Consider the following 14,351-nt stretch of genomic DNA (forward strand, 5'->3'; position numbering starts at 1 on the left):
AAATTTTGTTCTGGAATCCATCAGGGAGTGCAACTTTACGTTTTTGATAGAAGGGTGTATACTTTCAAATGCCCATTCATCAGGAATCTGAGGTTCCTCCACTTTGTCTGCAACAGGAACATATTTTATTTCAGTGTGATTTGCTTTAGAATGGCAACAGCCACTTACTTAAGTGTTTACCTGGGAGTTCAAAATAACCTAGAAGTAGTGGCCTATCAACGGGGGATCCTCGTAAGGGGATGTCATGGTTCACCAAAGATTTTCCTTACTCTTGTACCCCTAATTAGACAAGGTACTCTAGTGCAAGGCTTAAGCTCTGGTATCCCATTTACCAGACCTGACAGCAGTTACAGGAGTCATGACATCTGCTTGCATGCACAACCAGAAGCATGGTATTTCTGGATGGATTCAACTCTGGTCAGTCTGCAGTGACAACCTCCCACCTAAGGAGTAAGTTGCCAGTAAAAAAACAAAGGCAGTTTGTATTTTTGTTGGAACAACTAACAAATTTTCAAAATTAATTTGCCTATTTCCTAGGTATACAAATCACTGCCTTTTATAGGTTAACCCTATCTCAAGCATCCCCCTTTGTCCCTGCAGCCCAAGGAAAGTGAGTGGTGATGTAAGGGAAGTGAGGGTACTCCCACTCCTCCCCCATAAACACCAGCATACTACCTTGTTCAGCAACTGCTCCAACTATTTGTTCATGGCCCAAGGATACTCTTACTCCATATAAAATGCTTTGGTTTGCATACCTTTAAAAAAAACATTTACTCCAAAATCATCAGCTTATTGGGAGAGGCAGATTAATTAGATAATACAAACATTTAAGGATTCTGACAATTTGTTCACTGACCGATTTCCAAAACTCTAACATTTACTGCTGGCTCAAGTTACAATGGAAAATTATCTTTGCTAAATTTCAACGAGATAGCTTCAGGTGCCAACCACAGCAGCTACCAATCAAAGACAGATGGACACCTTTATGAGGACTGCTCCATGACTCATACAAAAATGTGCGCAATGCTCTCAAGTGCTTTGTGGTTGTCAGTCCAGGAAGATCAGAGCAGATTTCAACATCAGATTCTTTTATCTAGCTCGTCCATGGATGAGGTGCATGCCATCCAACTCTACACTCGGTCTGCGTTAATAGTACTTGTACCTGGCTATTGATTATTATTATTATTATTATTATTATATAAAGGATTAGTATATCCAGACCTCTGACCCTTAGTAGTTACTAAAGGTAAGCTAGTGGAGTTCTACACTACTTTATAGGGCAGAATTATAAGACTGGGTGGTTGGATTAGTAACTCACTTGGAACATGACCCAAAATGTAGTTTGGTATACACTATTTCCATAAATATTTGATCCTGATGAAAAGCAAACCAATCTTCTGTATACAGAGCCACAACTATACATAATACTAAATATAACAGGAACTTTTATATCAACTTGACAGAAAAAAAATTAAAGTTTAAAACTTTTATTACAAATATTAACAAGTCTATAGAGTTCAGAATACTTTATTGGCAAAAAAAAGGAAAAAAAAATAGAAATTAAAAAAATTACAATAAGACTCATTCCCTAGCAAATTTTCATAAAAATTTTTCAGCCCTGGCAGACAATACAAAAAAAAAAAATTATTATTACATCTAAAGAGTCTATAAAAGGAGAAGACATACCTGAGACAATACAAAAAAAAAAATTATTATTACATCTAAAGAGTCTATAAAAGGAGAAGACATACCTGAGACATTAACAAAATGGGTAAATAATTAAATAATGCTTTTACAATTAAGTTGATATTAATCATGTCCAAAGTTATGGCACACATTAACCTCATGTAACCACCATCAATGGTTAAAAAATCCCATGCATAATAAAACCCAGTCATCAATACCAGAACTAGCAGTATATCATGACAATTTTACAATATTTCTCTATCATGAAATGTTACACTATGCACCTATGATCATACAAATTGCTTACTCTCAAATGGTAATAAAATTTACATAAAATTACAGATGGTAGGAATGAGAAGTCACTGTATGCTTGTTCCACTATGAACATGTCTAATATACACTTCATAAAGAGGAAAGAACCTGCACCAGTATTTCCCTTAATAGGGTATTACTATGCAAGCTCATCCATATCAGCATCATTCTAGAAACAATAATAATAATGAAATTTTCTGTAAAAAATGACCCTGGCTTGACCTGCCACACCACACAACATTTTGTACACAAGAAAATAATGTACACTGCTATTGATGATATAATAAAAAAAAATAATGATACAAACCACCAAGAAGGTGACTTGAATAGCACAAAACAATGGGAATCATCACTATAGTCTCTCGTAAGATGGTGAATAGCCACGGAGACAATGTATACTGGCAGTGCAATGTGTATGTAAACTAGATGTGTATATACAAATACTGTTTATGTACACAGATGAGATAAACATTTTGGATATGTTGTTAGGTTTAAAATTATATATGTTAACTGCAGCAAAAGAGAAAAAAAGTAACAAAATGAGAAAAAAATTACATTCTTGAGCAGTATAAATAGATCACTGTAACACAAGTGAAAAAAGAATAAACAATAACCATGGAAAATCACAATATCAAATTTGGTGTATGCTGGCAAGTAAACAACAAGGAGACTATTAGGTACTTATGAATTATACACAAGGGCTTTTATGTTGTACGTTGTTCAACAGAGAATGCTTTGTTGCATATCAAGTTAACAAGTATATCTCGAGCAATCAATGTTAATGTGTATTGTTTTGAAATAAAAAAATTGTCAAAAAGAGAAGGCTTGGACAAGTGTTGTATGTTAATATGTATTACATGTTTTGCAATGAAAGTATTCTTTGAAAAATGTGTAATAGTATACAAGCTCGGCTGCCTCCCCACTAGTAGCACCAACGATAATAATTAAGTTGTGGATTGTGGCTGTGTGTGAGAGGACACGTATCACAGGGCACAATTTCCAGCGATCTTCCACCTATTGGTGGGTGTGGAAATTCGCTCAACTGAGTGACATTGTTTATTCAACGTCAATGGCAACACACACACACCATCTGACTCTCTGACTAGTTAAGAATGGCTGGTTGGTTTAATATATATCTATAAATAGAGGGTCTCCATAAACAGTAGAACCTTTTGATTTTTTTCTATTTCTTATCTATGGACATTACCATCATTACTCATGATAAAAAAAAAAAAATCTCAAAAAGAGCCCCTCTGTTAATTCCAATCCAGATTCTAGGTGTAACATCAGCTGCTCAGCACTTCATTAACCCATCACAGTGGTACGTATTCAATCTAAGAATGTACTGACAAAGTGTAACTGTGGGGTACAGGTGATTTATATACCTGTAACAAAACAAAGGAGAAGAGATAGATTAGGGTTGAAATTTAGAGCAAAACGTGTTGTTAAAAAGTATTAACTCTTAATTTTACTTAAAACTTCATGACGGAAGAGAACCAAATATAAATACTATGTGATCTCTTAAATTAAATTCTTTTCCCAGTCTTAAAATTCCACTTCAAATATTTCAAGGCACTTTTGATCACTTTTTACATGGAGAATAAAATAGTTCAAAGTGCTTTTTGATGTACCCCGGTACTATCTTACGGCACATTCACAACTGTGGTGATGCCTAAGAAGCTTATTACAAATCAAATTCAAGCATCCTGTGGTAATACAGTACATGACCAGGTATCTCTCCTGTGTCAGTATCAAGTATCATTTGCAGAAAAGAAGTTATTAAAACAAGCAGCACTGTATCACTGGAAAGGGTTAAGACAATGCACCAAGATTTCAACATAATAACAAGGAAACCTGCACTTGATTTTTATCAAAAGATCCCCAGAACCATAAATTTAATATATCCACTTTATTGTACTCTAAATAAATAGTGTTCTGATTGAAGGTAAGAGAAAAAGGTGGAAAAATCAGGTAAGAAATACTTTGTGCAGTACAGCAACAGCTTTTGTGTTACACTTAATAAAATCCTCTAGGAGACACAAAGAGTAAACAGTATAAATTTGTTATATACTTCACTATACCAAAGTCCATTTCATTGACAATTTGACATACCTTAAAAAAATTATCCAAATCAGTATCACCTATATCTTGAAGATTTTCAAAAAATTGGAATTCAACAGCTATGTATTCTTATTTGAAAATGTAAAGCATTGCAATAGTAATATGTAGTTACTTCCTTCTTTTATAAAATAAATAATTAAAGCAATTTGATTTTCACTAATAATAAACATCCCAAAAAATACACTTTTAATTCACTGAGACAGCAATGATAGTTGCCATTCTAGAAAAGCTGCCCATACATATGGAGGGTCTCCCGGTGACACAAAATGTTCATCCCACTCGACAGGGCATAGAAAGTGACTGTCATGTGATCATACCAAGGTGTTATGCCACCCTTCTCTGAATATATATAAATATGTATAAAAAAAGGGGAGGGTGGAAAATTTTTCAAAATGAATCTGGATTCTGACTGTGAAACACTTCTGCTATGATCAATATATTTCAACAGGGTACAGTACAAGCAATTGTGACTAACTTGAAACACTGACCCATGACAACCACTTTCTACAGCAGGCCACATCTTCACATTCATCCTTCATTCATCGCCTTAATATTTTATCTCTAAAATGAGGTAAGAAATTAGCCTAACTGCTCTAAGGCTCCAACAGCACTGGACCAAAACGGCTCAGTCTCTGACTGCATGCAGAGGACCACTAATAAAAATGACCTGCACACATCCTTGCATCAAATCTTTAAATACACTGATGTCTCTTCATGCTTCCAGCACCACTCCCCCCATCCTAACACTATATGATGGTCCTTCTCAGGCAATGGCCAAATCAATCATTTTTTCAAAGCCTGGGAGGCCACTAAAGAACCACTGCTGCATCCTTTTTTTATTAGTTTTCATACTATACAAAATCATCATCAAACTTCCACAGCAAGTTGATGATGCACTTTGGTTCGCAAATTCACCAGCATTAATTAGTTATAAACATTAAAAAAGAACCTTCTAGAAGTTACATTTCACTCTCAATCAGCTTTTCTGATCTGTGCATTTATCTTTCCTTCAAATAGAGGGATGATTTCGGAATCATCTGTAATCTCTTCTTGAATCACGCCAAACTCTTCACAATGCTTTTTGAAGAAGAATCTGAAAAACAGAAAACTCTGTTAACACATCAATTTACAAGATTTTACAATTCTAAAGAATTTTACTACATTACAGTGTACTATATATGTAAAGGTATATTACGAACCACTCAAGAATGAATATAAAACATTATTAGTTAAAAAAAAAATCAAGAGACCTCACAACAAGGAATGAATTACTAAGGACATTTTATTTAATCAATTAAAGCTTCATAAAATAAATGTAAGAAATGCTGAAACTAACAATTTCTTTAAGGAGATTCATATCCATTACCTCTTCTCCATTAACAGAAATTTAAGCATTTGCCTAAAGGTTCACTGTTAATATATACTTTATTCTATTGCTCAGGCAGAACACACAATAACCATCAGGTAACCATGTGTAAAAAGCACGTTAAATTCTGTAGTACAGTAATATCCATTGTTAGGAAGACTGCCATGATCCTACTGTAACTTTTATTTGTTGTTTGATCACTCTAGAAATAATGCTTTTTACTCATGATAATGGGTTTCAGTAGCCACAATCCTTTATGGGAACATTTTTTTCTAGTTAACCTGATGCTGACGACACTGTTTTTGTCTACATCTTATTTATGTTAAGTTCTTGTAATTTATCTACTGGAAAAGGGAATATTTTGGGGCAGTAATTTTCATGGCTCCTGAGACACTAAAATAACTGAAAATTTTGCACTTTTTGTTGATGTATATTCATAAGGACATTGATAGAACATACGTAAGGTTCCAGAAAATTCTCTACTGTGAAAACTCAAATCTACTTCATGTATAGATATTAGCTTCCTTATTGGGGAAACTGTATTAAATTCGACTGATAATGGGAGAATAAAAGTTTGTGAATGACTCTCTATATAATTTCATAAATTGAGGCCATTTAAAACTGTACAAGCTGATTTAACCATACCACTACACCCACAAAATTATCTGTACTATACTTTGCTTAAAGATAACCTGAAGAAAATAGAGGCATATACAAAAATAATTATTCTAAAGTGAAAAATTGAACACATAAACAATCCTAGGGTTACCCTCTTGCATCATTATTACTTATCATTTTAATCTACAATATGTATTTACAAATCAAATAATATCTCAAAGGCGGAGCAAAATTATTTGTTCTCAAGTGTAAATACATGACTTATCTAATGAATTATTTATTTTAATAAAAACTCAAACAACTGGATTAATGAAATTCTTGAAAACTACCACAATATCCATCATGGGAGCTGTGACCAAGATTTGTCATTCCCTTTGGACTGAAATTAGAAATCACATAAAAAAATTTTCAAATCTCATGTTGCAGTGCATTCTCTACCAAAATGGATCAGCTATTAAGAGGTACTTGAGAAAAAAAAAATAAAATAAAAGGGTCGACTGTGTGCCAAATTCTTGGATGGAACCCTTATCATTACATCTCATCTTTCTAAAATAATGGCACCTAAAATTCTATTGTGAGTACATCTACTTTCCTTTGGAAATAATAGTTTTAGCATACAAGAAAGTATGACACTCTTCACCCAATATACACACACACGTTGCCAGATCTCACAAGATTCCTTGTGTTCATCCCTAGGCGCTAGAAAACTTCCTATTGTTAAGACCGAAGGCTTGTTCGCGTATGAACAACTGACTTTTATTTTAAATATTTCATCAAACCCCATGAATCATCACATACTTGTGTGCTCTACTGCAAAGCATCAGCTTTACTCTAGGTAACTCAAAGACACTTTCATTTTCCTTTGAGAATCTCAACATCATCAACACAGCTCTTCGCTCCGACCTAGTATTGCATTCAATGTTTACAAGTGTTTTAATTTTTCATTAATAATTAATTTTGTTTTACTACATTACTTTTTCATCCATTCTGTTTTCTACTTTGATAGAAATTAATGAGATTTTCATCAGCAATAAGTTTGACTTTGTTCTTGCATACATCTCAACATCACAGCTGCCTAAGCAGGTAAGTACACCATTTCATGACTGTTTGTTCTTCCTTGCTTTAGAGTCCTTACTTCTTACTCCCACCTCACACCTTGGTGTCTGTCACTGCTAGGCATACTACTTTGTTAAGTGTGCAAAGTAGATGGGTAGTAAACTGTTTATTACATACTACCCTAAAAGCAAAATAATGTTACACAAGACTTCTGATTCAGCAAAATGCAACAATTGTTTCAAATTCATATCATGTATAATTTACATAAAGTACAACAGTTGATCTGCCTTCTGAGAAAGAAAGTTATTAACCAGATTTTTTCAATTACTTCTTTAGCAATTCTACAATTTCATCCAATCTAAAATCTATTTGGCCTTGAAGATTACTCAGTGTGAAGTGATATTTACATGACCAATCACCAGTCCCATGTGTATCACCATACATGTAATTACAGAGAAACTTCCCTCTGTTCTGACAACCTCTCCACAAGATCATTGTCTACTGACAGAATGCCTTTCAAGGACAGAAACCTCCTCGATACAGGCAGTCACGGCCAAAGAGTTTCATTAAGAAGAATGGTTCTACAGTACTTTACTTCTAAGGAACCAAGCTTTCGATTAACTTTAACTACTTGTGTAAGAGTCGAAGCGTTTGGTCAATATTCTTATAGGAACAAACCAGATTATACCAAAAAGTATATAAAACAAGGGAATTCTTCTTACCTGTAAAGGTTTGAAGTTTTCTGGGGTCAACCCAAATTATATTAATTCCCACCATGCAGATTGTATTCGATTACTAAGAGGAATCCATATCCTTCTAGCAATCCATGCATTTACGTGTTGTAAAACGGACTCCACATGACTTGAACAAGGTAATTCATACAACACCGTATCCTTTTTCAATCCAAACACCATGTCAATCCCCGGAGGAAGCATACAGGCAGGTGTCTCCATGCTCCCCCAAAGGTTACTGAATTGACGAATCAAATCAATCACCTTCGCATACGAAGCTAAAAACTCTTGGTTTTCTCCTTTCTCCGGTTCTAACGTACTGTGTTCAGCCACAAGAGACGTTAGCTCACTCCTGTCCTCTGACAAATGTCCGGGTGCGTCATGGCCGTCCGACCCTACAGCCGAAGCATCTCTGATCTCTGATGGCCACCGAGGGCTCAATCTTGAATAGTCAGTAGGATTTGAGAGCGTATCTATTTGCAATCCTATATACAAATATGAGAGCAATTTTATCATATTGCATTACTCTGACATCTAGAGTCCATGGAAAAAGTTTTTAAAAGCATCAGCATATGTATCAAGTTCATCTAAATTGGCAACACTGCGCCCTTACGAATGATTCCTGCGCCCGCCACTGTTTACACAGTTGCCCTCCTACGACCGTCTAAGTTGGCAACACTGCGCCCTTATGAACTATTCGTACACCCGGCACTGTTTACACAGTTGCCTCCTACGACCGTCCTGATCCTTCTGGCCGTCGTATTCCTTACGACCATCACATTATTTAGGATCGTCATATTCATAGGACCTTCATTTCCTCATGGGCTTCACAGTACTCATGTCTATTATAGCCCTGATGGTTGTCATGCTTCCAAAGCCCTTCATAGCTCTCATGGGCGTCATGGATCTACGGCCATTACAGCTCTATGGCCGTTAAGCTCTACAGCCGACATGGTTATCACAACCTAGGCTACCACTGGACTGTTGACAACCTAAACGGCAACCGTCTAAAGTTGACTGAGCTAAAGTACTGATTAAGCTTTCTTATTCAAAACTTAACTGGAGCACACAACGGCACAGCCGCTTATCCTACGAGAAAATTCATATTTCTCCATAAGTGTGTTCTCCCGAAATGAAACCGCAATATAATTCTGCCACCGAAGACAACGAGATGTTGGCAGCAATAGGCTGTGACATCATGACTACCGCCATTTTGAAAGCGGTTTTGGCTATGACGTCATCACGCTCGATGTAAGCATGAGGCTGTTGATGGTACTCTTGCAGCCAAGATCAAGAGACCTAACCTGCTGTGGCATTTCTACTTTACAAGGATGTGACAGTCCTGGCTCGAAGATGAAGAAGAAATTATTCTTCTCCTCTTGGCACGAGGATCAGTCATGAAGTCCCTGATTCTAGCATTCTCCAACTCTTCACAGCCACACTAGACTAAGCTTCCATCATTCACTTGTTCGACAATTACAACTACTTCTTGTGCTTTCATATAATAGGGATGTAACAGTCCTGGCTCGAAGATGGAGAAGAAACTTCTCCTCTTGGCTCGAGGATCATCTAAGAAGTCCCTATTCTTCCAGGATTGGCAGGAGAACGCACTGGCATCAAAGCCAGTCACCTAAGCTTGTTGCCGCCTAAGCGGAAGGATACAGATGAAAGACTTGCGTCTTTTCCATTATGTGACTGTTATATCTCCTAACACTTGTAATTTCTCTCAAAACAATGTTAATTTCTCTCAAAAACAATGTGCGTTAATAATCTCCAAATCCGAAAGCATAGTTGTAAAGTACTCTTGTACCTCGAAGTGAAAATGGAAGCACGTCTCCTTGCAGGCCGCAGCTGTGAAGTGACGTCATGGGGGGCGCCATATTTATGACGTCAATGAGCATCTCTAATGCGAAGCCAGCACTCTACAAGAAGTGCAAGGCTGTTGTTGTTATTCTCGTAGGCATAGCAACCTGACATAAAAGGCTACCGTGTTGCACTATCTGCTTCTTTACAGATGGCAACACATCCAACCGCCATTCAGTGCATATCTGGATAAAAGGGACATCCATCACGTGGGACCCTGGATGGCAGCTCAATGTTATACAGCAAACCAACTGTCCTTCTTGGGTTGGTTCTCCTGATACGCCTAACGCCGACCGCACACCTGCATCATCTCCATCCACGTATCTGGAATGAAAACAAGATCGCGATGCACACCTCTACCCGCAGGGAAAGGAGCATAATTAGTCATAATTACTTCCCAAAGCACATCCTGATACATCCAAGCATTGGATTTACAGGCAATTCATATGAATATGTGGTATTCCAAAGCACAGGCAATGAATTAACTGTACCTTAAGAGTTTCTGCACCTACGACTTACTACACGATGAGTACCTCGCTGTAGAAATTGTTGAAGAAAATATCCGAGCGTTTATCTGCTTCTTGTGATATCCAGGAAGTCTCGAAGCATAAGAAGGCTTCATGTTCACATGCCCAAGAATTCCAAACAACAAATTCAAAACAACAGGGGGCAAACTAAACCGGCTTTAAAAGGACGGAGGCAAAGCACAACCTCTCTTTAAGGCGGTAAGAAAATAACTAACGGGGTCACGAGTTAAAGAGGGGTATGTGGGTGGCTCCACATGTCTCGTGACCAAGCAAATATGCCAATAGTCCCTTGCGTACACAATTATTTTAAACTTTACTGGTTTCCAGCTGGCGCTGAGTATTTATCCTAATGTTAAGACCGAAGGTTTGTTTTGTATATGAACAAATGTGATTTATAGCTTCTGGAATACGTTGCCATAATTTAAGACAAATGGGCAAGGTATATAACAAAAAAGAAAAAAAAAGAACATGTACAAACTGATACAAGGTTCTTAATGCATGGGCTAATTTTTCGAGAGAGAGAGAGAGAGAGAGAGAGAGAGAGAAACATATACTAAATAAACAATACAAAATGACGCACTAACCTGTAATTTCCTTTCTTCGGTAAATGCTGCTTGAAGCGCTTAAGAGTAACTGGGCGAGTAGGAACACGAATGACAAAGGGAACGGAATCGTCATGAAAATTGTAGACAACAGTGGTGCACTCTGAGGCACTTGCACCAGTAGACCCAGTGCCACTAACTGATGATGTAGCTCCCCCTCCTCCTATCCCTGACACACTACCACCACTGCCTCCACTGCTACTACCACCACTTTCACAAACTGCTCCTGAAAATTAAAATAATGCTTAAAACAACACAAAATCTTTGACAATGGAAGAGTTCCAAGCCACAGAAAAACATACAATTAACCCATCCCAGACAGATTACTTCAACAAAGTTCCATTTTGGGGTATTTTTTTCATATAGCAGGTCATCATAGGTCTCGTGAAATTATATGTATGTATTTTGGTTTTAATTATTCTTTTATATAAAGAGAAACTCGACTACTATATCTATCTGAATTAAAACTCATTTTTGTTCTAAAATGAAACAGGATTATTATTTCCATTATTCAGTGGTTTAAACAGATCATCGAGTCAAAATACTAAACTCATATTTCCAGCTTATAGGGTTTGTCTTTGATAATAAATTCCAGATTTCTCCCAATAACTTGCAATTCTTTATACGTATATTTAATAACTGGATAAATTGATACTGATGAAGATTGCCAAACATTACAAATTCTTGGCAATTTGTATTTTTCCTAGCTATACTTTCCTCAAATTACTTTAATAGGAGAATCCTGGATGTCAATCCGGTACTGACCAGAAAAATCCAGTTACCCCTTCCACACCTAGCCAGGTACATGCCCTGAGGGTCAAGGCTACACGACCCATGACCTCCGACCTCAGTGCTTTCCACTCCATTTGGTTCCTGCCCTAAGGTACTAGGGGACAGTAGGGAGGGCCTGAAACCTATGTAATTCGAGGTAAGTATAGCTAGGAAAAATACAAATTACCAAGAATTTGTGATTTGTTCCAACGCCGTATACTTGCCTCGAACTACTTTAATAGGAGACTTATCCTTTAGGAGGAGGGAGTAGCTTAGGGGGGAACTACCCCCAGAGGTTGGTCTAGGGGCATACCCAGGAGACCCAGCCCTGCTCGAAGAGAGGTGAGGGCGCTGGCTGGAATGGAAGGGTAACCCAGAATAGTGACTACTTCAAGGCAATAGTTTGTACTTCAAGTTTGTAGGGTCCTAAGGCCCAGGGAGAGGATAAGGGAGGGGGATGGAGGGGGGAGGATAAGGGGAACACACAATCATACCCCTAGAGTCCTTTGCTCAGTGGAGGCCTAGATCTGCAGTTGGCCCGCCACTACTGGACCAATTTCGAATGAATCGAGTGATTTACGGGTGCAGTCCTTCAGATAGGGGGCCATAAAAATGGATTGCCTGTTCCACACTCCAGCCCTTAGGATCTGGCGGACTGCACGGACCCTGCACCGTTAGGGCCTGGAGATCCGAGGGCCACTCTCTGTTCAGCCACATGGGGGCCACCGACGTCATCTGAGCACCTCTTGACCTTCTTAGTGGGTTTATAACTTGTTTTATCACTCTGAAGGGTGGGAATGTGTACACGTCCAGCCTGTCCCACGGGTACTGGAATGCATCCTCCCAGGCTGCTGCTAGGTCAGGCACCAGTGAGCATTCTGACCCTATCACCTGTTCCTGCCTGTTTAGCCCATCTGCGATCACGTTCCTCTTTCCTGGAATGAACCTTTCTGTCAGGGTCGCGTCTATGCTTGCGGCCCACTCAAGGATTGTCTCTGTGAGATCGCACAGGTAACAGGACTTCAGACCGCCCTGCTTCTTGACGTAGCCATCTTGCTTGGTGAGACGTACCCGCGTGAAGTCAGATTAATCAACAGATATCACAAGTTTAACATACGACTAGAATTTGAGAAATATCTAGAAGTGTTCGTGAACTATCGGTGATAAGATTAGTGTGAAAATAGTAGGATAAAGCGTCTTCTAAGTTAGTTTATCAAGTGTAATACTATAAATCAGAACAAGATGGCAGTAAGTTCCAACTGCGGGAAGAGGTGGCGTAATTTGGCGTGTTTAGCAGATTCGCAATACGATGAGGTAGCAGGAAGGGAACTGGCATTTCTCATCTATGAAATCAGCAACAGTCCTAACCAAAAAGATACAAAAGCATTCATAGATATATTAGAAGGATATAATCCTTCAAACTAGAACAAATCTAATGAAAACATCTTGAAAATAATTGAAGAAGTTCCAAATAAAATCCAAGTGGTCAAGAGACTCATAAAGAAAATATAGTACATAAACCAACATATTCCGACAAAGAAAATGAATAAGGTGAATCTTGTGAATATCCTAATTGATGCATTAGGAAAAAGAATGCCAAAAGCATGCAAACTGTGTAAGGTTTGGTATAGCATAGTCAATCCACAAAACCTAATCAGAAAATGTGCTGCATGCAACATTCCTGACCCATCCACAGTGTGCTGAGGTAATACAAGATTTGAGAAAAGATACAAGAATTTTTTGTTCAACATGTCTATCATGGATAGACAATGTTATTAAATCAAGATTGAATGTACAAATAGTTGAGGATGAAGAAGAAGAGAAGAAGGAAGAAGAAGAAGAAGAAGAAGAGGAAAACGGAAGAGAAGTAAACAAAATGAAATGACAGAAAAAAATAAGGAAAACAAAAAAAGAACAAGATAAAAGTATGGATGCAGAGATACTCATTGATACTACATATGAGGCAATAAAGCAGCATACCTACGAAGAAATAAAATTACGATATGACAACAGAAAAAGCAAATCCCGAAGAGGCTCTACCCAGATCTATACAATGACGGGAAAGAGGAAAAAATAGACAAGAAAGACAAAATCTGCAACCTTTTGAAAAGAGGGAATTGCAGATTTGGAGAAAGATGTTACTACAAACATCCTAAGATATGTCAAAACTATGAAATATATGGTAAATGTGCATACTTAGATGGATATGGGGATGATTGCAGAGATCTGCATCCAAAAATATGCAAAAACCTAAAAGAAGGAAAAGGATGTAAGTTCGACAAAAAATGCAAATATATGCACCCTGTAGCCATGAATCATAATCAAATAAATAACCAACCAAGTAATAAAATCCAAAATAAGAAAGAAACAAATAAAGAGAGAAATCAAGAATATCAGGTAAAAGAGAAAAGCAAACCACCAATGAGATATGCAGGAGTGTCAGCAAAAAAATTTCAAAGCATCAGCTCCGAAATTATACCCAAGAGATAATAACTGTATTTATTATGCAAGAGGATATTGCAGAAACGGAGAAAATTGCAGATTCAGACACAAAATGAATAATTATGATGAAGGAAGATCAAATATTATGGAAAAGTTGGATTTTTTAATGTCAGAATTTCTGGAAATGAAAAAAAGAACAACATACCAGAACAGGAAAGAGACATGGGAAAATCCTTATTACTACCAGTATTAAATG

General features: G+C 37.3%; 1 protein-coding gene across 7 annotated transcripts in view; it reads right to left on the reverse strand.

The window, feature by feature from the left end:
- Positions 1-1,471: 1,471 nt before the first annotated feature.
- Positions 1,472-14,351, reverse strand: part of LOC135198469 (axin-1-like) — a 225,726-nt gene continuing 212,846 nt past the window's right edge. For 6 of the 7 annotated variants that reach the window (XM_064226092.1, XM_064226084.1, XM_064226044.1 and 3 more), the window contains 2 exons: positions 10,865-11,108; positions 1,695-5,212 (listed from right to left, as the gene is read on the reverse strand). In XM_064226092.1, coding sequence (XP_064082162.1) covers positions 5,092-5,212; positions 10,865-11,108 — 365 coding nt within the window. In that variant the 3' untranslated portion in view covers positions 1,695-5,091. The other variant, XR_010310807.1, reaches the window with a different exon arrangement.

This window comes from Macrobrachium nipponense, chromosome 23 (genome assembly GCF_015104395.2).
Source record: "Macrobrachium nipponense isolate FS-2020 chromosome 23, ASM1510439v2, whole genome shotgun sequence".
Lineage (NCBI taxonomy): Eukaryota > Metazoa > Arthropoda > Malacostraca > Decapoda > Palaemonidae > Macrobrachium > Macrobrachium nipponense.